The sequence below is a fragment of the Streptopelia decaocto genome (genome assembly GCF_964273445.1).
Source record: "Streptopelia decaocto genome assembly, chromosome: Z".
Taxonomy (NCBI): Eukaryota; Metazoa; Chordata; class Aves; order Columbiformes; family Columbidae; genus Streptopelia; species Streptopelia decaocto.
Genome location: NC_138657.1, coordinates 70,225,601 through 70,253,400, shown reverse-complemented (window position 1 = coordinate 70,253,400; position 27,800 = coordinate 70,225,601). Strand labels below are relative to the sequence as shown.

General features: G+C 36.1%; 1 protein-coding gene across 3 annotated transcripts in view; it reads left to right on the top strand.

Annotated features, from left to right (window-relative positions):
• The window catches only part of RFX3 (regulatory factor X3), a 119,608-nt gene extending 97,697 nt beyond the window's left edge, over window positions 1-21,911 (top strand). For 2 of the 3 annotated variants that reach the window (XM_082075706.1, XM_082075705.1), the window contains 10 exons: window positions 641-762; window positions 1,972-2,084; window positions 2,884-2,999; window positions 3,490-3,644; window positions 8,870-8,967; window positions 9,267-9,416; window positions 10,926-11,134; window positions 12,096-12,249; window positions 14,213-14,255; window positions 15,077-21,911. In XM_082075706.1, the coding sequence (XP_081931832.1) occupies window positions 641-762; window positions 1,972-2,084; window positions 2,884-2,999; window positions 3,490-3,644; window positions 8,870-8,967; window positions 9,267-9,416; window positions 10,926-11,134; window positions 12,096-12,249; window positions 14,213-14,255; window positions 15,077-15,315 (1,399 nt within the window). In that variant the 3' untranslated portion in view covers window positions 15,316-21,911. The remainder of the gene's footprint in view (window positions 1-640; window positions 763-1,971; window positions 2,085-2,883; window positions 3,000-3,489; window positions 3,645-8,869; window positions 8,968-9,266; window positions 9,417-10,925; window positions 11,135-12,095; window positions 12,250-14,212; window positions 14,256-15,076) is intronic. The other variant, XM_082075707.1, reaches the window with a different exon arrangement.
• The last annotated feature ends 5,889 nt before the right edge of the window (window positions 21,912-27,800 follow it).

The window sequence follows — 27,800 nt, the reverse complement described above, 5'->3', positions numbered from 1 at the left end:
CAGCACAGAGTAACTTCTCGGTTGTGTTGGAAGTGACAGGCATGAGCTTCAACCTGTCAGACTGATGGTCAAGACAACACTTGACCATCCAAACCAGCATTCCCATTTGTAAAATTGGGTGATTTTTGTCCTTTGTAAAAGGTTCTGAGAATTGACTAGTGAAGAGCTCAGATTTCCAGGTAGGTTTCTCAGGCCTTCTACGTTTATGAGAGTTTGTTGGATTGCAGCAGTCTTTCACTGTCCTCAGACAGTATTGTTGTTTTTTCATAAGGTAATGAAACATTATTTTGTAATTATGTAACTATTGGGAAGTCAATCTGTTTGGAAAGGGAAAGATTTGATTCCTTTTGGTGTAAATTAGCTGGTCTTATGGTATGCTGTTCCTAAGCTAAATTCCACAAGAAATTGGTAGTGGTGCTATTAATATCACCTTTATGAATTCTGTAATTCATTGTTAATGTTCTAACTCCCCTTAGTAATTGTTTCTTCTGTTATTTACAAAATAAAAATGTGTAAATTCTTTTCTTACATTTCCACAAATTTTCATTTTGAGATGGAGAAATCAGTTAACATAGGTTATGTGATCTTATTTATGAGGAAGTGAACAGAAATGATAATTTTGTACTTGATATTTTTGTAGGTATAAGCCTATGCAGAAAGTGGATGGAGTTGCAGATGGCTTCACAGGAAGTGGTCAACAGACAGGCACATCTGTTGAACAAACTGTAATTGCCCAAAGTCAACATCATCAACAGTTTTTAGGTATGAAAGCAGGTTGTATACTGCTCTATAAATAAATAAGATGAACTTCATTATCAGTGTGAATATCAAGTCACACAAGGACAGTAGTTGCTTATAAAGTTATCATGCCCTCTTTACAAAAAAAGACTTAAATTACATGTTCTGTGTTGTAAGCTTTATGGAATATTTACTATGCGTCATGTAAGTATAAAGGGAAAAATATGAAAATTCTGTATTTGTGTGATACATTTAATATTATATAAATCACAATGCAGTTGCTGTGCAAAGTTATATCAGACACGCATATTGAAATTCGTGCCATGAAAGTTGTTCCCTGTATGTACATTACAGTGCATTTTATTTAATAAGAGGGGAACAGTGACATTGGATTACCATTGCAGGTTAGTCATCCAGTGGGCTGATCTGAAGGTGAGCTGTAGTGTTATAAGTGGAAAGAGTGAAATAGTTTCAGCTAGTACCCCAAAGTTCATGTTTAAAAATGTCCAACTTGTGGATTAATTGATCCAGCTAAGTATATATTCTCAGAAACAAATGGTGATTCAGTTATTTATGTATTATAGACAGACTGTGTTACTGCAGAAGATGTAGGCTTATTTGGTTGGGATTTTCAAGCACCAAATCCTTTGGCCTAATTTTGCTGTTATTGAATTATTGCAATCATAAGTGTAGCATTGAAATGTTTTCAATCTTCCTTTCCATGTACGTTTCAGTTCAGCATTTTTATCTTATATCAGCTTGTGTCTTCAAAACTTTTGTGCCAAATAGTAAAAGCACACATTGGCTCTACTTAAAAGAGTAGTCAATTTCAAATAAAAATGTGTGTTGAGGCTACTAAGCCACATCATACCTGGCTACAGAGAAACTTTTCAGTTGAATGAGAAAAAAAAACCTGTTCAAGGATTCATCTTTCATACACTGACATAGACGTTTTCCCTCTTCCTGTAATATTCTGAATATATGTGTGTTTGCTTTTCTAAATAGGTATAATATGTACACAACCTCCTTTTAATAATTTTTTTATTTTGTTTTGGTTAAAAAATACTGACTGAATTTGTTTACAAATTTAACTTGCAACAGGTATTAAAGACTTTTCTTTGAACATGATGAGCTTTTGGAATCTATTTCATTGCATCATCCTTAAATTTATTCTTAATCTGTAACTTGCACTATTCACAATAGCCCTCTTTCATTATGTTGTCATGGAAACAGATGCATCTCGAGTACTTCCAGAGTTTGGAGAAGTTGAAATATCTTCTCTACCAGATGGTACTACCTTCGAGGACATCAAATCGCTGCAGAGTCTTTATCGAGAGCACTGTGAGGTATTTCCTAGAAAACATTTATTTTTTAAAGTTCATGATTTCAAGTGAAGGTCAACACAAGACGGTAGTGTCAAATACATTACCACCATTTTAGTGGTATGTGACCTTCCTCCAGGAAATTTTGCTTATTTCACTGGAAAAAACGTTAGTAAAAAAGTTTTTCTGGAGAGTCTCCTTTACAGTGAAAAGAAGTAATATATAATAGACACTGAGAATGAAATGTAGCTATGTGTATGTTTTCAGAATGTTAGAGAAACTAGACTTCAGGTTGTACATGCAGGTCTTTGGTTTAGTCAATAGGAAATGTAAATCAGGTTAAATTATGTTTTTCTTACATTAAAAGCAGTAACTTTTTCACATTTTAAAGAAACATTAAGATGTTTTAGCAACATTTGATATTGATAATATGTCTTTAAAAATTATCTTTGAATGTGCTTTCAAACTTATACTGAATTATGAAAATGAACAAAATGGCAGGTTTACTTCGTGTTTGCAGTAGCATTAAATATTTTCTTTCGGTGAATTCCTCTGGTAGGTTTACATAGACCGTGCACATTTCTGGAGGCTTCCATGCATGTGCACTTAGCCTTACTCAAGTATCTGTGCCTCATACCTGTTTACAGTGTTGGATAATTTGTGGATATCAAACATATTTAAACAGATATTGTTTATAACTTGAGAAATGTGTAGTTGCCTTTGCTCCACTCCACAATGAAGGAAAAAAAGCTATAGATTTAGTTCAGTTGGGAGTGGGGGGAACTGGGTAGAGGGTGATCTGTACTTGTGTTTTATTTCTCAGGCAATACTGGATGTGGTTGTGAATCTTCAGTTCAGCCTGATAGAAAAATTGTGGCAAACTTTCTGGCGCTATTCTCCCTCTGCTCCACCTGATGGCACTACTATTACTGAACCAAGGTCAGTACACGTTTCTCTTTGTTCACTGCTTCTCATGATAATGCAAGTGTCAAATTAAAAAAAAAAATAATTTTGGTTTTACTTGCAGGTAATATTTTTTCCATTTTCCAGTTTTTCAAATTAAATTTATGTTATCTGGAATTTTTGTATAGCCTGGGTGTATGCCAAAGTGCAGTCATGAAAGGATTGTGTCATCCATTTTATCTTTGCTTGGATGACTACAGCGACGTGTCTTTTCCCAGCATACAATCCAGTTTTTCTAAGCCAAAAAGGTCATTCACACCTCTGCATGATTTGTGAGAGGTAGCAGAGATATGGAGGCATTTTGTAAATCCATTTCCATGTAACAGAACGTGTAAAGAAGTTCTGTTGCATGTAGTTGACACATCTATGATATCTTCCTAAAACAGTACATTTAACACTCATTGCAGGTTTTTGTATTCTGTAAATGCATTATCACTTATTTATTTGCTGTGTTTTTTCACACTAGCAATCTGAGTGAAATAGAAAGTCGACTTCCAAAAGCAAAGCTGATTACTCTGTGCAAGAATGAGTCTATTCTGAAATGGATGTGTAACTGTGACCATGTGATGTACCAGGCTTTGGTGGAGATTCTCATTCCTGACGTCCTTAGACCTATTCCTAGTAAGTTGAATACCTGAAACATTTTGTAAAGATTTTTGTGCATACATGTGTATAGTGGTGGTAGTCCTGCACCGCACATAGCAGCTTTAAGAATAGGTTTGTAAGTCAGGAAACTGCTGTGTATCATTTAACTTTAATTTTGTTGTGTAGGTAGTTGTGCTGAGGGTTGATGTATGCTTTGTATCTTAAAAGTAACTGAGGATTTTAGCCCAGTTGGAAAATCTGGTTTTCAAGGGATAGTTTCATGTTAAAGGTACTTCTTTCTCTGTGTGTTATATTTTCAGATAAAAATGTTTCTTTTTATCCTGGCTCTAGACTACCTGATAGACTTAAGACATCTAAGTCCTGTGGCTGTGTGCCAATATGCACTAGTGTCAGTCAGTCTTTCCACTAAATTTGGTAGTTTTTAGTTTAAACATTACATATTAATCTTTGATCAGTCTGAAGAAAAAGGGTATCATCTTTGCGATTCCATTTTTGGACAGTTAGTGTTTTGTTCCTTATCAGTGGCTGCTGAAATCAATTTTAATGACTCTTAGGGCAGTAAAAAATTGACTCAGAAATTTTTAGTCCAGCTTATTGTTCCAATCTACTGGTTTTTCTGTTATACATCCTGCACGAAAGAGTCAGTAACTGTTTGGCCATTCAACCATTACCCAGAGTACAGCTTTCTTTTCAAAGTTAATTTTACTAGAATCCACTGTTGTTCCAGCAGTGTGGTTTTTTGGGTATTTTTGGTAAAATATGAGTTCATATGAAGAAAGTTGAACTTTAGAAAGCATTTGTTGTCTCACATATGTAGTATTAAATATTATAAAGAAATGATGTCACCAACCCACTATAAAACATGTAACTCCTATGTACTGTGTCCATTCTGTGAAGAAAACAGTGCTGACTTTATAAAGTAGGATTAATGTTTTTTAAAAAAATTTGGGCCTTAAGTAGCTTTTCAGCTAACAAAGCTGTTCATGCTGTGAACACTTCTCCTGTAGTGATTCCAGCAGTATTAAGCACTCCATAAAAACATTTGCAGGTACTGTCTTGCAGAAAAGTTTTATTGACTTTTTGCTTGTCAGTGACATAAAATTAGATTTTAGTAAATTATGCATGATAACAAAGAGATTTTGGAACTGGAAGCCTATAAAATCTGAAGATCATCCATTTACAAAGGCATGTTTTATTTCTTTCTTTCTTTCTTTCTTTTTTTTTTTTTTTAAGGAAAGAGCAAGTTATTGGTAGAGATTCATGTAATTTATCTTTTCACCTATGTAGCAGAATAAAGGAAAAATGTTTTCTCAGATACATACAATTATTGACAACCATTACTTTTAGAAATTATTTTGCATTAGCTTACATTTGATGTTTTGCTTTTCTATCTAATGCCAACGCAAGTAGGTAGGATAGTATTTTTAGAGTATTAAAGTCTATCACAAGCAAATCGTAATGATTAAAAACAAAAAACAGAAATTAAATTACAAAGTTTAATATGTTGAATTAAAGCTGTCTCTTCCAAAAGCACATTATTTTCTGAATAACGAGGTGATACAGACATGGTTTTTCATGAAACCTGCTTTTTCTTCATTTTTCACTTGCTTATCCTGCAATGCCTAGCAGTCTCTAAAGAAGTTTTTACATGATAGGTCTTTAGCTTGTGTTGTCTTCCTGCCTGATTTCATAAGATGCATTGGGCATTGGCAGTACAAGGTTTAAAGAAAATCAGACACAATCACTTAGCATTAATACCTACAGGCATCGGGTCTTTTTCATGCTATTTTTTTCTTTCTAGTATTACCTGTAATATTTGAATAATTGATACCTGCTGTGTTTGAAACTCATGTTTTGGGGATAGTTATCCAACTTCTTGATGCGAACACATCATCTAGTCCTAGGACAAATAAATCCCAAGAGACTGCTCTCTCTATTTTGTAAATATTCCAGTGGTTTTCTGCCCAGAAGTCCATCCAGTGAGCTACCTTCAGAACACAGCTAATGTATTTTAATAGAATCATAGAATACTTTGGGTTGGAATGGACTTTTAAAGGTCATTGAGTCCAACCCCCCTGCCATGAGCGGGGACATCTTCAACTAGATCGGGTTGCTCAGAGCCCTGTCCAGCCTGGCCCTGGATGTCTCCAGGGGTGGGGCATCAACCACTTCTCTGAGCAACATGGTCAGTGTTTCACCACCCTCATTGTAAAAAAACTTCTTCTTCATATCTGGCCTGGATATCTGGCCTGAATCTCCCCTCCTTTAATTTAAAACAATTACCCCTTGTCCTGTAGCAACAGGCCCTGCTAAAAAGTCTGTGCCCATCCTGCTTATAGGCCCTTTTTAAGTACTGAGAGGCCACAAAAAGGTCTACCCAGAGCCTTCTCCAGGCTGAACAACCCCAACTGTCTCAGCCTGTCCTCATAAGAGAGCTGTTCCAGTCCTCTGGTTATTTTTTCTGGCCTCCACTGGACCCACTCCAACAGGTTTATGTCTTCCTTACTTTTATCTTCAGGACCAGCTAACTAAATGGCTTTTTTGAGTCAGCTTTCCTATAATGATGGTCCATACAAGTTCTCTCTTCACTGTTAAATATTTGAAATATTATTAATGTTTAAACTCCTGCTTTTGAATTAAAATACCTCCAACCATTACAAGAGACCAAGAGGAAGGCTTAACGTTGTGCTTCGTGGTTGACTATGACAATAATGGAGCTGGTCCAAATAGACATAGACAGTAGTTTATATGAAAGTTTGGATGCTGTAGACAGAAGGGGACTAAAAATGCTTCCTTAAAGCATGTTTATGCCTTTTTTTCCTGAATAAATGAAAAGATACCAACAGTAGCTGCTCAAAATAGGAATATAGATTAATTTGGAGAGTACTGAGGAAAAAATTGTTTTATTTTTAACCTCTATGTTAAATTTGTCATCTGACATGTTTAGCACTCACAGAATGAATGAAGAATTGCTGTGTATAAAAGAGAAAAAATCATCTTCCTAAGAAACCTGAAATGCTGTCCATTTGAGTCAGGAATAAAGACCACAATTATCTAATGTCTTTGACAGTGGACCAGAGCTATTATGTTTAGAACTAACTTTTTGCGGCTTCACAGTGGCACAATGGATAGTAACAAATTTGCCTGTGATTTAGGATCATAGGTGGAGAATTTGTGCTAAACAAGTTTCCACACAGTATTACGTGATTTCGGGCAGACAAAAATTTGAAGTACTGGAAAGAATGTAAAGCCTTGATTTTATGAGATTTGCATGTCAGAGGCTTTTCAGCTGAGAAGCTTTTTAGGTGCTTATCCAAATGAAACTCTCTATCAGTAACTGGCATTGCAACACCATTTAGTGTGCGTAGGGTATGTCTAGTAACACTGAACTAACTCAGGCCGTTTACTTCACACCGTTCTCATGATGCGATTCTTTGAAAGGGTTTTCTTGTTTCTAGGCGGATGAACTTAAAAGGTGGCTTTGAGGATGTAGGTGCTTCAGCTTTTGGTAATGGCTGGATATGTACTTAGCAATGGAGTATGAGAAAAATTCTGTATTTAAAATTATGTCCCCAAAGATCATTAGAAATGCATGGTTATTCTGTACAATGCTGATGCCTGATTAAACTTCAGTTAATTTCTTCAGAACTTAGAATTCCTTTTATTTTCTTCTCTTCCTATTTAAAGGCCTTTCTTAACAAGAATGTGCTTGTCCATATTTATTTTTAAAGGAGATCAGCAGTATAGTGATGGAAATAATTTTGTGATATATAGTTGGGTGAAAAAGAGTAATTAGCAAATTAGAGGTGAAAAAGCAGTAATATTTTCCTTTAATATCTAAGTTTCATTCTTACAATATTTACATTATTCCTCCCATTTTGCATTTTCTTGTTCGATAGGTAAGAAAATGTGAGTAAATACATAGTTAATTAGCAAGTGCACAGAAATAATTTACAAAGCAGCACGTGATCTAGGTGACTGACAGCATTGAAGAAAAAACCTTGTTCTTCATCTGGAAACCTCAAGGGAGAAAAAGAACGGTTACCATAGAGTGTTCAGCTAATACACATACTTTGTAAAATCAAATTGTGCTCAGCTAAGCATCCAAATGTGTGGTCAGTTATATAAATCACTGGTATGCATTCTATTGCTTATCACAGCAAATCTGAAGACATGAAAAAAAATGTCATGAAGAATACATTTTTTTCTTTTCTTTCATTCAAATGGTTGAAGAGGATTTCTCAGAGACAAGTTCTATCGGCATTAATTTCTCACTCGACCAAAGTATTCAGCCTTTGCTTGGACTGTTTCTTCTCACACGTAGCTAAAATAGTTTGAAAAGAAACTGTCTAGAATTTTCCTCTTCACTTTTGTAGTTGCATTCATTCTCTACTAGTCTTAAGAAACCTGTATTTTGTAATATTTGCCTCTTCTTTGCAATCATTTGAATGCTGTTATGACAACAAACAAGTGATAGGTATGGGAAAGTGAGGTTTCTGCTACTCAGGAGATAGAATTTTCTGTTTTCCAGGCACAGGTTCTTGGGAAAATACTTCCTCTCCTCCAGCTTTGAGAAATTAAACCATATTTTGAGTAGAGCAGATTGCTGTAAGGGCTTCTTCAATTTCCCTCAAAATCTCTAGTCAGTCACTCAGCAGTTCTGTGAGTGCTATAGTAAACAAAAAAATGCACATAGCCGTTTGAATAATACCACTTTTTGTCAGTGAAACACACTCCTGCATCTTGCTTACTGATGATATCCTTAAGGACTGCATGTTGGATTTTGTTCTTTAAAACTGAAGTAAGCAGCATCATGACATGGCCTAAGGTTACTTCTTACTTGAGGAAAGTGCAGTACTCCCATAACTGGAATTTTTCCAGAGATTTGCTTTTGAAAAGAGGTGTTTACATGAAATGTGAAGCTGAAAGTTTGTGATGGAAATTTCCATCACAACAACTGCTGCAATTACTGATGTTCTTCTGTAGGAGTGCCCAAAAGAACACTGCTGGTCACAGACTTCTTGAAAGATTGTCAGGTGAGGAGGTCAGAACTGTTTATTAAGCCAAAACTAAAATGGTTATTGTGCAATCTATATCTGAATGAGGCATTTTGAACCTGGGCTGGATTTGTCTTTTAGTCAGTAAAAGCAGCAGACCTGAACGTTGAGTACGTAAGTAGTGAGGATGCGAAACGTTTCAAGATAGGTACTTTACTTCTGTTTTTATTCTTTAATGCACAGGTGCCTTGACCCAAGCCATTCGCAATTTTGCAAAAAGCCTTGAAGGTTGGCTTTCAAATGCCATGAACAATATTCCACAGAGGATGATACAAACCAAGGTAGACAAAACTGTTGCAGTATTATTCTTGCAATGGCAAACCAGGTGGGCAGTAGCATCTAAAAGCAGTAGCATTTTGCCTTTAATACTAAATTTCATGTCTAGCATCAAGAATTGAATATTGGGAGAGGAAAAAGCTTAGTTTTTCCAGAAATGATAATGAAAACATGGTTTGATCTGCTACGTGGACATATGAGGGCTCATTAATGCAGAATATTAACATGAAGGTAAAGACTCAATCTGTATAATTAATCTACAGTTAAGAGTAAAATATTTTAAAATAAATTGATTTCTTCGTAGGTTGCCGCTGTAAGTGCCTTTGCCCAGACTCTGCGAAGATACACATCTCTTAATCACCTGGCTCAAGCAGCTCGTGCTGTGCTTCAAAATACTTCTCAAATCAACCAGATGCTCAATGATCTTAACCGTGTTGATTTTGCCAATGTTCAGGTAAAGCGTAGCTTTAAATAACAGTTTTTTTAAAAAACAAAACCAAAGCAACCTAACAAACAAGGTTATTTCTTCTTTCCTCAATGATTTTGTACTTTACTGTTACATGTTATTATTCCATCAAAAAAGTGAAGTGAGAACATTTTGCTGATTCATATATGCAGTGATTCAGACAGTTTATACTTCAGGAATGTAAGAGCTCAGAACCATTATCCTTTTCCATTTACTGTCTTAAAGTGCACACATTCTTCCAACTTCTATGCAAATGTAAAGCAATACATTCTTAGGATGGGTACCATGAATGATGTCTTAATTGTAGCATGAATTATATCTTATAATTAGATCTCAGATAGCAGCTAGCTTCTGAATGTCTCTAAAAGCTATGAAATGCATGTTGTTTTTATTAGACTATTTAATTATTTGAAACACAAAACCATCATTATATTTTATCTAAGTGCATATGCTTAAATTTACAAGATCTCCTGAGTAATTGATTATGTTCATACAGATTAGAATTAGTTTCCAGTTAGCTGTAGCATTTAAGTTTATGTTTTCACGAAGCTTGATTTCTCCACACGTTTCTGCTCCTCCAAGGCAAGGTATTTTTCTTCCTTTTGCCCAGCAACACGAAATGTTCCAGACTACTGGTAGTTCTATGTTTGTCTCTTTTCCTTGTGAATGGGTGTTTTAATGTACTTGTTAATAATCTTAACAAAAGTCATTCAAGAGTGCTTGACTGAAGATACCATATATTAAGTATTGTAATACGTTAATATGGATACAGAGTCTGTGAATGTTGCGGTGTTAACCTGGCATAGGATATCCAGAGTTTAAGCACATAGCTTGCAGTTAGTTAAGTCTTCATTTTTGTCTCTTACTTTCTGAATTGACTACTAGTCTTATTGAAACTTGGTAACACTGACTAAACTGCTTATTATTCTATGCAGAGTGTGTTTCTCCATTTGCATGTAGTTTATATTCTGCTTTAAGTAATGTGTAATCTATTACTGCCTATAGTCAGCAGACAAAACAGTATTTGTTTACATACGAAGCTTTCCTTTATGATATAGCAGAAATTGTCTTTAAGCTTAAATTTCTTCAGAACAAAAGGAACCTTGCACTTGATTTCTTGCTACTTCTTTTATTACTTTAGCCCCCTGTTTAACTGTTCTTTCTCCTTGCGCTATCTGTAGTCCCAGAAAAGGTGACAAATCCTGAATATTACAGTAGAAAAATGATGAATGAGGAAAGTAGAAGCCTTCTTGAAAGTGAATGTGGAAAACCGCAAGATACTTGTGTCATTTCCATTGTTTGTTACGTGTTATGCTTTTCTCACCCATTTGCTTTCAACAAAGTTATGTTAGACATAAAATTAAAAACTACTTGGTTTGTCTAGTAAGTGGGTTATGTCCATTTCATCAATTGAATTGCTTAATATTTGAGAAAGAATTACATTCTGTGCTTTGGCATATGTATTGTTAATTCAAGAGCTGCCATGTGCTCTAACAGGAGCAGGCTTCCTGGGTGTGCCAGTGTGACGACAACATGGTTCAGAGACTAGAAACAGATTTCAAGATGACTCTTCAACAGCAGAGCACGCTGGAGCAGTGGGCTGCCTGGCTTGATAATGTAATGATGCAAGCGTTGAAACCATATGAAGGAAGACCTAGCTTTCCTAAAGCAGCACGGCAATTTCTGTTAAAATGGTCTTTCTACAGGTAGTATTTAATAGACTTCTAAAGGATTCTAACTATTCTATTATTTGCTGAATTGTTCACTGTAGTAAAGCTGACAGATGTAACATCAAACAGTGGCTTGTTAGGTCATGAAAAATGTGGGGGTTTTGTCAGAAAATTATTGTCATTAACCTTGAACTCAGGGCAACTTGCAAATCAGCATGGACTTAAATGATCCTTGTTTATTTTTTAATGGCCATGTGCAAATGAGTGGACATGGAATTTTGTCCCGAGTTTCAAACATAATATGAAATTTTTTAGTTGAATAACTGCAAAAATATTAAGCCACTATTTTTAACAGTATTTATTAAACCACTGTCTATTAGATGGGGAAGACAAAACCTATTTTTAATGTGTAAATGAACATTAAGACAGGCATTCCATGTTAGCTGCTTATTGACACAGTTATCAGAGTAAACCTTGTTCTTTGAAAATGACTGTAGTAACTACTTGCTGAGGATACCAATATTTGTCAATACAGTATGTAATTTTAATTTTCAAAGTTTTAAAACTGTGGCAATCAAAACTTTCATACTGTGAAGGTGGACACAACAACAAGAGACTAATTTAAGCATTATTTCATTTAAAATCGAATAGTTTTCTTGCCATTTTAGTTACGTTTTCAACACAGTTTTCTTTCAAGTTAGGTTTTTAATATACGTCAAGTATTAGTAGTTATGCATATATCAAAACAAAGAAAGTTTAAACAGTCTTCTTATTTCTTATGTAATATGGTGTCCACAATACCTTGAGAGAAAGGAGAGAAGCAAATAATGGCCTTTCCTGGACATCTCTTTCCAAAGACACCATAAATCAGACATTTGCTGATAGCATTACTTTTGAGAAAAATGGGTTTTGAGGTGAAATGTCTACATGGATAAGTGTTAAAGTGACTATGACATATAATACATAAATATATATATATTTTTCTATTTTTGAATAGCTCAATGGTGATTCGAGATTTAACCTTGCGCAGTGCTGCTAGCTTTGGCTCTTTTCATCTGATCCGCTTGCTTTACGATGAATACATGTTTTACTTAGTAGAACATCGTGTTGCTCAGGCAACAGGAGAGACACCTATTGCAGTTATGGGAGAGGTAAGATAATGTGTAAGGGATGAGTTTGATTTAGTGATGAATTTGAATATGTGTCTGAAAATTTTTTAAACATTTATTGGGAGCTGCAAGATGTTCTGCAACATAACAGTACACTGGATTACAAATACATACAGCAGTTTCAAACTTGCTTCATTGGTTGCTTGTCAGAGTACTAAAACCACATTGATTTCTAAGAACCAATTATTTTGAAATGAGCCTGCTCCCTTACAAATCTGCATGCAGATTCATGTGCACAATTTGAAAAAGCAGAGCGCTGCTTACATGGTTCTGTTTACAAGTATTTGCACAAGTTTTTAATTTCCACACAAATGTTAACACAGTGAGCTGGGTACCCTCACTAACTTGGGAATAACAGCTTACATGACGAATTTTGGCTTGTACAGTACTGTTCATGTGCATGTAATAAAAACAAATACACAGAGGCTTGCAACACAATCAATTTTCATACGTGTTTTTCAAAGATTATTGGTTTAAAAACCAGAACAAGAGTCTCAATTCATAACCAGTTTTTTATACTCATCTATGGCATCTAACCTTTTATTTTGAGATGGTGAGCTATGCATGAATTGTCGTCAAAGGATTGCACTTCGAAAGTGCTGGAAAACGGATACGTTTGAAAATACACTAGATAGTTAATGGGACAGGTTTGTTACATTTTTACACTTGGGAGTCACTCTATCATATTCTATGTTACTGTGAAATTGCAAGTCATTTTGCAAGTTGATTTGGCATCAGATATCTTTCTTCCCTCAAGATATAGTGATAGGTTCATTAAATACTATAAGTAGATGCTATACTTTCAAGAGAAATTGGAAATGCCCAAGATTTATTTGTGAAATTATCTTATATCATATGGCATGACGTGTTTCAGAAAAACAAAATTTCTGCTTAGTGACCTACCAACAGTATATTTTCTTAATCTCTGCCTTATATCTGCAGTAATGTACAAGTATACAGTTCCTACATTCTTGTCTTGTTAACAGACATTATGTATGTTAGACATAAATGTAGTGTAGGAACTTCTAAAATTTTATGTAAACTGAAGATGGAGATATTATCAGGAAGTAAGTAACCCAAAACTTTTGGAGGTGAGAGGGGCAGAAGTATTAAATACTCACCAAATGCATGTCTTTTTATGTTTCTGTGTATTTAATGATTGTGATTGAAATATAGTGAGGAAGTCTAAGACTATGGTCTGACAAGCACCTTAAAACCAGTATAAACTGGTTTTGCAGCTGAGAAAAGCATTCTCATTTTTCTCCCTCTTCTCCCAGCTTTGAACACAGGTGTTGGCAAAATTCTTATGAAAAAGACTGGTATCATAATTTATGTTTAAAAATTCATTTATCTAAATAAGGTACTGCTTTAATTTGAGATTCACTGATGCCATTTTGCTCTGCCAATTCTTGTTTGAAATTTACAGGATTCAGGGAAGGACTTTTTTTGGTGTGAGTGAATGAGTTACCAGATAGCACACTCTTTCTTAGTAGTCCCTTTCATCTGCCTTACGGGTAGTTTTGCAACACTGTGACACATATTCATTTCTGTTCCAGCACAACTGAAGTTGTCTCTGTGAAATTTTAAAAAGAGCTCTTTGCTAAAATATTTGCAGTTTAGAACATATTCCATCATAATTTATGGCTTTATACAACACAGAAATGGCTCACTTCAAGCAACAAAGGCCCAGATGAAGTAATCTTAAAAAAGTTTATACTTCCTCATTTTATTTTTTTAGGGTTTACTTAGTGATAATTGTCTTAATAAGCACAAGACTAGGATGGAATGGAAAATGAATTGGTGTACTGTGGATGTGGCTGCAGCCAAGGTCATGCACTTGACTGTTATCCTCAAATCATTGGAGCACAGATCTGCTCTGTCACAGATAGCCCAAGTTCACATTTGCTTAAGACTGTGTCCAGTTTTTTTATTGTTTATTTTGCAGTTTGGTGATTTAAATGCTGTGTCCCCTGGAAATATAGATAAAGGTAAGCATTTTAATCTCTCCAGTGCATAATTCTGTATAGACCTAATGTGTCTCTTTAAGCAAAATAAGTCCTTAGGTTTTAAAAATATGGTAAAACAGGATTTAGAGCTGCCTCATGCATTAAAATGCATGTGTATGTTATATGAATACATATTCCAGTTTTTACACAGAGTTTAGTTGTATCTGATGGGATAGAGGAGGGTAACAGCTGTGAGAAGAAAAACAGGAGTATGCTTGAGTACGTTTATCTGTAGTAAATGTTCTGCTGAGTGAAGGAGGATGAATTGCATGCAAGTAGTTGTCAGATAACTTGTCAGTGGAGAGGACAGAAAGAAATTAGTTCCTTATAACCTCTTCATGCCATATTTGACATACATTCTTATACTGACTAGTTGAGTGATTTGGGGTCAAGTCACCCCATAAAAATATATGTCAAATTCTGGGGTCAAGTAACCACAAATCTCTTCACCTCGGTTTCCCTATCTGTAAATAAGAGTTAAAACTTTGCTGTTCGTTGTATCTTAGAGAAGAGAAGCATTTTGCAATATGAAGTTAACATTGCTTGAGATGGTTTCTGAGGTTGCAGGTTTTTTTCCACGTACAGTAAGTATGTAACTCAAGTAATTAAAGCTGAGAGTCTGTTAACTTATTTAAGATAATCATTGACATTTTCCATTAAAATTTTAAATTTCCAGTTTGTGCATTATCAGATTGCTAGTTTTCCCTGTAGTTTTGTATTTCAACTATTATTTGCAAAATAAAATCACTTGTATTAGATTTGTTTTCCCTTCATGCTAGTTTCATGGTGGTTTGTTTGTGCAGATGAGGGCAGTGAAGTTGAAAGTGAAATAGATGAAGAGCTGGATGAAAACGGAGAGCCACAAGCCAAGAGGGAGAAAACTGAGCTAAACCAGGCGTTCCAGGTGGGCTGCATGCAGCCAGTGCTTGAGAGTGGAGTGCAGCAGAACCTCCTGAACCCAATTCATAATGAGCACATTGTTGCAACTACTCAGACTATCAGACAGTGCAGTGCTACTGGAAATACATATACTGCAGTCTAATATGAAACCTCCTCCCTTGCCCCTGACACACCCCATTACATTAGCCCTTTCGGTTTAATATGAAAAAAAATAAAGATAATAAGTTTGAAGGTTGACTGTTGTCAAATTTTAGCTGTGCTGAACGTTATTTTATTGGAGTTGTTAAACGGAATGGGTGTATGTATTTTGCCAGATCTGTTTAAAAAAATGAGATTTTTTTTTTTTTTTTTGTAAACAGAATAATTTCACATTGGCCGCTCAATATGAAGAGTTTTCTTAGTATCAAATGCAAGTAAGATATTTGCAAAGCTTAATGTTAATGTTTTGTCCTCTTATAATAATTTAATTTTTTTTCACAGTTAAAAAAAATATTTTACTGTTAATTATTAGTTATGGTGATGATTTCATATAAATAGGTTTGTATGTAGGTGCACTTCTGTGAAATATCAAAAGAAGTATTTTCTTTGATTTACACTGGAGGCATACTTGTTTGACAGCAGATGTATCAAATTTGTTATAAAAGGTGCTTTTCATTGGACAACTAGAAGACACTATTTTGATAAAATTGTGAGCATTCAAGGGGATTTTTATAATAATTCTGGAGGGTTGGGAAGATCTAGTTTCTTTCTGTGAGAAAGAAGCGAGTTTAACTGACAGAATAGTAAAGGAATGTGGTAATGTGTACATCATAAACATACCTAATTATCTGACCATCATGTAAACAATGCAAGCTTCCTATAAAATCAGCAATTCCAGGTATTATTTGCATACCAGTTCCTCTGTTTTGAAGACTACTGATTTTATATGTTGGGCCACTGAACAGGTGCTTTAGGCTGTTGAGTGGTACTGTAGTTGTTAGAAACTGAAGCTAAAAAAGAAGTGACTTGATTATTATTATTAATTTTACGTGTACGTGCTACTTACGCTGAACTGGACATACAGGAAAACATTCCATTTGGATGACTTTCTTCTATTCCAGGTCTTTTCCTACTAGTGGTTCAATCTGCTGCTCTTAGAAAAGATGATTTATAGAATGCAAGGAATGTAGCAACCCTGCATCATTTTCTTTTCAAAAATATTTCCTTGTTGTTAAAGTGGATTTAAATTTTTACAGAAATTAGATAAGGCAGTGTAACTGGCACACCTCACTTGTACCTATTCCCAATTGTGTAGAATTTGAATAGGTGGCTAGATGGACCATTGCCATTTAAGAATGTACATCAGGGATCATTGTACCTCGGCTATTACATGGTGCCTTAAACAGAACTGAAGCTAAGACTTAGTAGTTTTTGTTATTCTTAACTCTTAAATTAATTCAACAGGTGTGCCTGTCATTTTCAAATTCCCTAAGAAGTAAGGACAGGTTACATAGCCTTCAAAAGAATAAAAGGATTTTTTTATTATTAAATGATTTTAATATCCCTCTTAGAATGACAATAAACCTATTTTTTCTCATTTCTAGCTGGATTTCACTTTATTACTAATAAAATTTGCTTGGGAATTTGGAAAGCAAAACTAGCTTTAATACCAACTTCAAATGTCAAAATAGATTGACCATAGTCCTAAGCATGGTTATGTATTTTCTAAACCCTTGCCTACTTTTAATTTTAAAAACTAAAAAGAAATAAATGAGCAGGTACATAACGCAGTGCATGTTTTCAATTTCTATATTTTGTGAGGTATCAGCCAGATTTGCATTTTAATTATGAAGTAATGACAGTTTATAGAGACCATATTAATTGACATTAAACAACTCAATTTTTTCTTCTTAAACATTTCATTATGCAGACACATTAATTTGCTACACTAAAGTAGTGGAATTAAATAAGATAAAAAGCCAAAAAGTGAAGGAGAGCACAAAAAGATCAACTTTATAGAAAAGACTGTGTAAGAAAATTAGGGCTTTTATTTTGGTTTATCTAGTGTGTCTGAAAATGACTTTACAGTCATATATACCAAATGGGAGAAAAGCATGTAAAACAAACAGCATATTTATAGCAGACAAGTTTGTTGCTAGAGTTTACATATGCTCAAAATACAGCTGCACATTAACTAAAATGTCCTAACTTTATTGGTGTACAAAATTAAATTTTCATTCCTTTGCAGAATTAGGAGGTGAACCCATTCTGCTCATTCTATGTAGGTTTAATTCCTACTGATGTCAGTAGATGGCTTTTGCCCCAGTTAAAAGTGAAAGTGAGGTTTATATTCATTATTTCTAAACTCATAAATGCACTGAATCTCATTATAGGTTTTGTTCTCACATATATTGCTCAATGTGTCCTGATTTTTCCTTGGAAATCAGCACATCTGTACCCTTCACCAAAAATGCTAAAACTAAGCTGTGATAAATATTTACTCCCCATCATTGTGCATTATAAGATGTTTACAAGTAAAATAAAGTGAAATAATTCAACATTTTTTTCATTTTCAGCTTTTTTTAATACTGTAGTACTTGTTTAATTTTTGTGTTGATGGAACTATAATGTTTTCTTCTTATTGTCCTTTCTTGGTTTAATATTGGATTTGTTGTTGCTGAGAACGATTGTAATAGGCAAATCTAAATTGCCAAAAGAGGTGGGACCTGAGTATCTTTCATTATTTAGCTCCACGCTCCACTCAGTTGTTCACTGCTTACAAAGTGCAAAACAAAACTGAACAAAAATCTGAATACAAAAATGGAATGTATTTCATAGCTTCTAATAAAATAAGTTATCAAAACAAGTTGGAACTATCCCAGGTTCAGAAAACTGAGTGGAGTTTGTGTTCCTTAAATTCTAAAGATTTTACCAGATTTTTTTAGAACAACTATGTTACTGTAAGCTGTGTTGTATACTTACAGTTTTGGGGGGTCTTATGTTTTGGTTTTACATTTACTGACATTTTAATCAAACACTTAGATAAAATATTTTGCACACTCTTGCTACTTAATAGTTGGGTTCTAGTAATCATTGAGCTACAGAGATACAAATACCTCAGGCCATATTCTATAATGTGTAGCATGTGCTTGCATTGCTGCACCAGCTCTGAAGTCTATTTTTTGTTAGTGCTCTGGAGAGGTGTAGTGTGTAACCACAGGGTAGACATTAGGAGAGTTGATATGGTTAATGTGTTTTATCTAATCTTGACACAGAATCTGAAACAGTGGTTTTAGAGGCATTTTCCCCATTAGCACAAATAACACAGTGAACAGTGTGGGGAAATGGGTGTTGTTGAACTACCTTTTCAGAACACAGGGCCCAATTTTCAAAAGTTATATGTTTATTAAAATTTGTTGATAGATTTTCATCTTTCTCATGGTAAATCAGTTTTAAAGCTTTCATTATTTCTGTGTTTTGCTTTTGTACTGTAGCATGCTGAAAGCACCTTCTCTTAAAAAAAAAAAGTTCCATACAAATTTGGAAAATAGATTTTAAATTATTTACCTATAAATACATGATTCACAGCATTACTGCCTTTAGTTAAAAAATAAGAAAATAGATAATAGTCTGTCATTCAGGAATGTATAGGTCTATATACAAATTTAATTTAAAACGAGGTATTTTTAAACATCTAAACCACTTCTTTTGCTCACCTTTGTTTTCGTTCTGATATCTTTGGCATTCACACCATCTGCACTGTCTAGAAAAAATCTTTAATAGAGATGCACTACACTTGAATTTAATTCAGAATTTTTCGCCAAAATAGAAACAACCATTAATAGCCATAAAAGAGCTGAGGAAAAATATATAAGCATACAACAATAATTGTAGAATTTAAGACATTAATTTGAGAGAGCAGTATGAATTTCTGAAAATTGGGCCCTTGTCTCTCGAACAGGACATCCTCTTTGTATATGGTTTAAAACAAATCAATAATGGAATTCTAGTATCTCTGATAATTCATTTGGTGATTATAGACAAACAAATAATAAAAACTGGAATAGAAGCATAAACACGCAGTGCTTAGTTCTAGTGTTAGAAAATTAATTTGATATAATGCCTTGCATTAACCCTTTGAGCATTGTAAGTAACATAATGGGAACAAAGCTTTTTAGATAATTTAATTAGTCCATTGAGGGGATATACTTTGAAATAGCTGATAGTGTTGTAGATTTTTTAAAAATTATTTCTAAAGTAAATACTTGCATACTATACAGGAATGGTTTTGTTATAGGAGGCTCAATAGATGTAGGCAAAATATTCACTGCCATTGATGTAGTACTGTCCAATAGAAAATGGTACTTCAGCTTCCTTGTTTTGTTAATTTCATAAATACATGAAGAAAAACAAGCATATGTTTCTACAGACATGAAGTTGTCTACTTTAATATGCCTTTAGAAGATAAAGGTTTAGAAAATATATTCAGACTATTTTGAAAATCTGAGGTAGGTTAGTATAGGAATACTGTGATACTGTAAAAGAGAATCTTAAGACTTGGAAGAAGGCTTAGTGAAAAAAAATAAATTTTGCAGAATATTTGGTACATTTGCATTGAAATTTTTGGCAATGTTTTTGATAAGAACAAAAATTGCATTATTATATTGATATTCCTTTTAAAACTCCATCACTGCAATAATAACTAGCAAAAAGATGAAGGTTTTATTCATCTACAGGGGCACAGTTTGGATGGCCCTTATTGAATGTCAGAATTTTAAAAACAACTTAAAAATTGCACAAGCCTTTTGCCATTTTAAAAAGCCCCTTTGTTCTTACAAACACTGCTTACAAGAACAAGGGGACAAGTGTAGTAGCAAGTAGATATTCTTTGAACTTAAAGATAGAAATGCCACCTTACTAAATGAGAGTACAATACATTTTCTACTGATTTCTTGCAATATCAATCAGTCAGCAAACACTAAGTGCAGCTGCACTTACTTAAGTCTAGCTGAGGAAGAAAAAAAAGGGTCTCTTTTAAGTTATTTAATGGAATTACGTCAGTAGTATAGTGCAAGTAAGTTGTAAACATTTTTAGTCAGTTAATGCAAATTCATGCATAATTAATTAACATAAATGCAATACTCAAAGGGTTTTAATTTAACAACTTTTTTTATTCATAATTTATTGTAAATGCTTCTGAGTTTGCATGCCTTGATCATTGCTGCTAGTGATTTTATGTGCCAGTAGACCTGAGTTTAATTTACCAGTTTACCTAAGAAATAGTAAAAGCCACTTACAAAGTGACTGCCTAGTGTTTCTTTGAAGTAAAATATGCCTTAGTTTGAAAACGATCATTTTAACTCTTGTTTATTCTGATTTTTTTTTTCCCTTTTCCTGTTGAAAAACTAAATTAGCATTTTGGGATTGGAAGCCCTGAGTAGTTAAATATTTGGTAAGAATTGTTCTTGTAAATTGCTCATTAAGGCTGAAATTCGCTGTAGGGACGAAGGCCCAGAGCAAGCCTGTGAGCGTCAAATGAGCCTCACTTAAATCTAAATCAGGAAAACGTTCTTTGGTTGTTCTTAAGCACTTTCTTGGTTATTGTGCAAAACATCTTACAGCAGTTTTCAGTTCTGGATGGATTTTACTCTGAAATAATGAACGTCTTTGAAAGAGGAATTTAGACTTCAGAGGAACAACCTTGTGTGGATTGATATTTACCAGGAACTCAGCTCAATTCTTTTTAACTCACTGATACCAGCAAGAGCTTTTTACACAAAGAGTGCTTAAATGGTTCCCCAAGTTTTCTTCAGTACAATATTTGAAGTTATTGCCTTGTATTTAAACATTAAATATCCATCTTTAACACAATTAAACAATTTAAAATATGCTAGGAAAATATCACTTTGTACCAAAGCAAGTTGCCCATCTCCACTCATCTTCACTAAAAATTTGGATTTACAGTTAATAACCAATGAGGCTGTTAAAGAAACTTTGAGTGCCTTTCAAAAACTTGGAAAGTTGTGCCTAAGGTGGTAAACTTTAATTAGGTTAATTCTAGAGCTATCAATCAGTGATTTTGCCATCACTCAGGGCTTTCTTACCTTCTAGGAAACTTCCTTTGTTGTGTTTGTTTTATACTGTATTTTTTTTAGGTGCCATCATTTAAATTTCACTTAGTAAGTGGCAGATTACATTATTCAGTCCCACAGCACAGAAACATCGTAACACTAGGACATATTCAAACTTTTATTTTCCAGTTGACTGAATATATTATGTAAATGAGGTAAGCAACTTTTTGTAGATTGTATGTGTGAGATAATGTAATGTTCTTTTCCAGTTTTTGGACTACAGTTGAATATACTTTTTAATTATTTAAAGAAGACATCTTTACAGAATAACGTGATGGTTTTTTTGTATAATGTATTTGATTTTGTAAATACGTATTTCCTGATGTGATTTTTGTGAGAAATGCTAAATCTTTTAGTATATCATGTCCTCTCAAAACTGCAGGAGCGAAATAATAGTTTGTGGGCAATTTGTATTGTGTACTGTACAATAACTGGGGAACTTTTATAATTATAAAAATATATATTAACTTTTAGTGTGTTGTTTAAAAAAATGACTGGAACATACTAAAGACAGTAGGATTTTTCTGAATATTTCAGACTTGAACTCAGGCTAGCTTTCTTGTGTTTTTCAAAACAAAATTGTGTCTTGTCTTTTAAAATCAATAAATTTGTTTTCTTGTTACAAACATATCTGAATTGCTTAATTTTTTTATAGCTAGATATTTTGGAATGTGGTACTATTGATTTTGCAAGAAAAAATATTTCAACTTAGGCCTTTTAAATAATTTTGTATTTAGCATCAACAGAACTAAGTAAGAAGAGTGTTTCAGACTGTAAAATAAACTAATATTTTGAAGTGTCAGCTCAGTTAAGTAGCTGTGACATTCCCAGTAAATACAGATTGTAATATACTTACTAATTTCATCACTAACAATAATCTCCCGTTATACATTTAGCTAGTTAACAGCTATGAGTGAGGGGCATGCAGACTTTGGCCTCCAGGAGTTAGTGATGTCAGTTCATTACCAGCAGAACCTACTTCTGCAAGTTTTGCTGTAAATATTCTGCAGTATGATAATGCATTGGATGTTTTGGCATTTTTAGAGGCCTAATCTGATCAGGTCATTGTCACTGTTTACTGCAGAGCAACAATAAACCATGGCAGATGCTCTTTGTTAATCCCCCGCCCACTCAACTAAGGAAAGGGAATAGGAGGAAAAGGGAGGGAGACTTGCAAGTTGGAAAAGTTAAAAATGCTTTACTAATGCTACTAATAAATAGAGAAAATAATACAACATACACAAAACCGATCTTGAATTTCCTGGGTAGGGCAGTGTTGCTGCGGCAGAGCTGGCGTTGCTCTGGTAACTGCAGGGCAGGCACCCGGAAATCCTGGTCTGGACTCCACACTAAACCGGAACTGGATTCAGGGATGCAGGCTCTGGAACCAGGCCTAGGATCGCAGGGACAACAGGCGGTGTCCTCTTCAGATGCTGGCCATGGCCGAAGAGAGCGAGACCCTCGTGACCTCCCACTTTCTTAGGGTGTATGATGTGAATGGGATGGAATACTCACTTGGTCAGTTTTAGTCACCTGTTCTGTTTGCCCCTCCTTGCAAATATGCCCCTCTAACTCATGCAAAATGTATCAGTAACACTGGGTGCCATAGCAATAAGTCTAAGCCTGAGTCTCTTCTGCATACCACTGCTACTGTTATCCACTCTGGAGCTAACAGTGTCTGAAAAACATGCAGCCAAAATCAGAAAAGTACAGTTACTTAGAAGAACTTAGCTGAGAAGAAAAAACAGGACATTCCTCCCTTTATTCCATACCTTTTATGGCATGCTTAGGCACCAGAAACTGGTAATGATGTAATTCAGATGTAATTCATCATTCCTTTAGTCCATGGATCATCCTTTTGAAAAGCTCATTAAGTACATTTAGTTAATGACTTTAGGCTTCATTAATCACAACAGTCTCCCAGGGCAGGAAAAATGGTACATCTAGTGCATCTCATGCCCACGGTTTGTGGGTTAAAGACATCAACTTTTGAGAAGTTGTCAGGCGCCACTTATTGAAGCCAGCTCTGGTTTCATCACCACTGCGTTGATCTGAAAGACACTTACTGAACACTGTTAGTATGGCATAGAGCATCATGTAGCAATTAATATCATGGAGTTCAATATTGAATATTCTCACCTAAAATCAAATCCCTTGAGGTACACATTGAACTTTTCCAGCCTTCTGCATTACCCACCAGGTGCTTCCAGGTCCTGGGGCAACAACAATCCCACGAATGGGCTTGCCTTTGCCTGAGGCAGGAGTAACCCAGACTGCCTTTCCTAACATATTTTTCATGTGTACTACAGGGACTTTACCTCTTTCTACAACACGCAGAATTTCTGATTGGCCAGGCCCAGTTCAATTGGTTGATCCTCTAGTGTTGACCAACCAAGTGGCTTTTGCTAAATGTGAATCCCAGTTTTTAAAGGTTCCACCACCCGTTGCCTTTAGTGTAGTTTTTAACAAACCACTGTACCTTTCAATTTTCCCAGAGGCTGGTGCATGATATGGAATGTGATATACCCACTCAATACTATGTTCTTTGGCCCAATTGTCTACAAGACTGTTTTTGAAATGAGTGCCATTGTCTGACTCAATTCTTCCTGGCATGCCGTGTCACCAAAGGACTTGCTTTTCAAGGCCCAAGATAGTATTCCAGGCTGTAGCATGGGGTATGGCATATGTTTCCAACCATCTGCTGGTTGCTTCCACCACTGTAAGTACATAGCGCTTACCTTGGCGGGCTTGTGGAAGTATAATATAATCATATAGTCATATATCTTAGGGGTCTCTAGTACATGTTGCAGGCACTGTTTCATATAAAGAAAGGCAGAATGTTGTTTTAACTGGGAAGGAACCACCAAGTAATATGTGCTAGAATATCAAAATGAGTATTGGATACCAAGATTGAAACAGGTATTTCACACAGAGCTGTGGTAAAGATAGAAAAGCCACATCCTAAATTTTATTTTCTCAGGAAGTCCAACCATTGCCTATCCTTTAATTTCAAATAAAGACCAAAAGCTTAGTAGAGTACAATACTGTCTCCCGCAATGCATCCTGTCAAACCAGACTATAAATTTTCTGCACCAGTGCCAGCCACATGTATGTTTACAGAATACTCCTAATTGATTTGCTCATCAAGACTAAGATTTCATTTCCTAGCTGGTGCCCGGTGGACACTAAGTCGGTCTTGCTCCAGCACACATGCACAAGAAAACAGCGTGTAAGGGGACATCTCCCTCTAGAGGGATCTCACACACCGACAGCTGATAGAGCCAACAGCCTACATTACTCACTCCTTTTCCACTGACAGCGTAACCAGTGAGATCCTGCAGAATTCAGCCTCTGCTACTGTTGATATTAATTACAGTGGTTTAATTGGTTAACCAATGGAAGTTTAGTTCAGCATTCCAAAATGATCCAGACCTCAAAGCATGAAGCATAGATGAAATGGAGGAGAAATTCAGAAATACCGGGTCCTGTAAGAAAACACAAGTATATGAAGGGCTGTAAGTGAAGCTCATTTTTATTACTTCTGTAAGGTCATCTTCTTTACAATGTTAATTATATCAAACAAGTAAGATACATTATTAAGTTATTTTAAGCATATTTATTTTGACTTATCTAAAGCATTCACTTCAATTATGTAAAATGTCATACAGCCTGCAGCAATACAATGTGTATCACTTGTTTAGTTCCATATCAAGGTCTATGCCAAAAACCACCTGAAATATAAGTCATTTATTTTTATACAAAGGTGTCTGACTGAGGCAAGGAAGAAACCTTGATCTGTCTTTGGCACTGTTAACAGTATGCTAGAGAGAGTTTTTATTCTGACTTGATTCTGAGGAGCTCATTCCAAAATTTGCTAAATCCCATTGTATATGTCCCCAATACACGAACTAACATAACCAGTAGGACTTTCCTAACAAAACAACCCCTCCTTGACCACAATGTGCTGTTGATGACAGTTTATTCCAAACAATTTTATAAGAATGGTTCTAGAAAGAATCACTCTTCATATAGACATCTTCACTGGCACACTGTCCACAAAATCTGCTGCTGCTTTCATTATCAGAGTTTAGGGCATAGTAGGTTAGTACGTATTTAGTATCTAGTAGTTAATAAACCCAGCATACGTTCAAAGATCTATCTGGTAGTGGTTTAGAAATGTTGTTGCCTCAAGCTGTTCTCTTTGCAGCTGGCTGTTACCTTTCCCCACAATGGAGCCACAGTAGTAGATGGTGTCCTGGCGCCGTTCTGATTTAGCCACCTTTGCTCAAACTGCTACTAAGAGTTGTCTGTACTAATGTCTCTGCTGCTGGAGACATTTGTTGGTTAGAAAGTCCTGAGAACTTGCTGATAGCACAAGAATAGTCAGATTCTTTGTCTTCTTTCATAAAGTATTCCTGGCAGAAGCCTGTTTACAATACTTGAGTTGTCAAAGGACAGTTTGAGCTACCAGGGATATTATTGTGAACAGGAATATCTGAATACCCTTTAGTATGTACTTTATAAGAAGGGGGTGTGAACTGGCCCTTTGCAGAAGCTGTAATTTGAGGTGATATTGTCTTCCACTAATATTGAAACAGCAGAAGCAGCTGTAGAAGCTGCTATAACACCACACTGGTTGAAGTTATGGTCATAAAGGACTGTGTGTAAAGCAGCTTTTGTTAGTAGTTGCAACACAGGGATTGAATTTACTGGCCCATATGAGTGTCAAGGTGACTTTTGCTCAGAATGGTAGCAATCACTCCATCCTTTTGTTTCCCTGGTTTTCAACAGTTTCTGGTGCCTAAGTAAAGTTTAGACTCCTTCCTCTACTTTTGCTCAAGAAAGCCAAACAGCAAAAAATCAAAAGGAGCAGTAAGTAACATAGCAAGGAAATGGGACTGCCCTAGCCTGGACAGCCGACATTCACCAACCACGAGAGGCGTGGAGCTGAAGTACCATTGTGTGGCAGTACACTCTCCCCCAGCCCGCCTCCTCCGCTGAGAACTGATGTGGCAGCTGCATGTGTGCACACCCCCCCATCTTCACAGTATCACAGTATCACAGTATCACAGTATGTTTGGGATTGGAAGGGACCTCAAAAGATCATCTAGTCCAATCCCCCTGCTGGAGCACAAACGCCTAAGTGAGGTCGCACAGGAACATGTCCAGGCAAGTTTTGAATGTCTCCAGAGAAGGAAACTCCACAACCTCCCTGGGCAGCCTGTTCCAGTGTCTGCCACCCTTACTGAGAAGAAGTTTCTTCTCAAATTTAAGTGGAACCTCTTGTGTTCCAGCTTGATCCCATTACCCCTTGTCCTATCATTGTTTGCCACCGAGAAGAGCCTGGCTCCATCCCCATGGCACTCACCCTTTACATATTTATAAGCATTAATAAGGTCACCCCTCAGTCTCCTCTTCTCCAAACTAAAGAGACCCAGCTCCCTCAGCCTTTCTTCATAAGGGAGGTGCTCCACTCCCTTAAACATCTTTGTTGCCCTACGCTAGACCCTCTCCAGCAGTTCCCTGTCCTTCTGGAACTGAGGGGCCCAGAACTGGACACAATATTCCAGATGGGGTCTCACCAGGGCGGAGTAGAGGGGAAGGAGGACCTCTCTAGACCTACTAACCACCCCCCTTCTAATACACCCCAGGATGCCATTGGCCTTCCTGGCCACAAGGGCACAGTGCTGGCTCATGATCATCCTGTTGTCCACCAGGACCCCCAGGTCCCTTTCCTTTGTGCTGCTCCCTAATAGGTCATTCCTCAACTTATACTGGAACCTGGGGCTGTTCCTGCCCAGATGCAGGACTCTACACTTGCCCTTGTTAAATTTCATCAGGTTATTCCCTGCCCAACTCTCCAGCCTGTCCAGGTCTCGCTGGATGGCAGCACAGCCTTCTGGCGTGTCAGCCACTCCTCCCAGCTTAGTGTCATCAGCAAACTTGCTGATAGTACACTCTATTCCCTCGTCTAAATCGTTAATGAATATATTGAGTAATACTGGCCCCAGTACTGACCCCTGAGGCACTCCACTAGATACTGGCCTCCAACTGGACTCCGCACCATTGACTACCACTCTCTGGCTTCTCTCCTTAAGCCAGTTTGCAACCCACCTCACTACTCTATTGTCTAGACCACATCTCTTCAACTTAGCTGTGACGATGCTGTGGGAGACTGTGTCAAAGGCTTTACTGAAGTCAAGGTAGACCACATCCACCGCTCTGCCATCATCCATCCAACTTCCCCAACACCTCCCCCCTCTCCTGCAATGGGGCAAGATAATGGCTCTTATTGTGAGACCCAGGCCAGAGTTGTTAGGAGAGAGGAGGGGGCGCACCTGGTACAGTAGTGGGGTGCAGAGAAGCTGCAAAGCTTCTAGACTGCCCACAGCCAGATCTGACGAGACTATAAACGGGGTCTGCCGAGGCTGCCTTTTGTGTGGTCCTTTCGGAGTGTGTGCCAAATGCTGCCACCAAGAGCCCTCCCAGGACTGGGATGCCGTCTAAGGTAACCTTC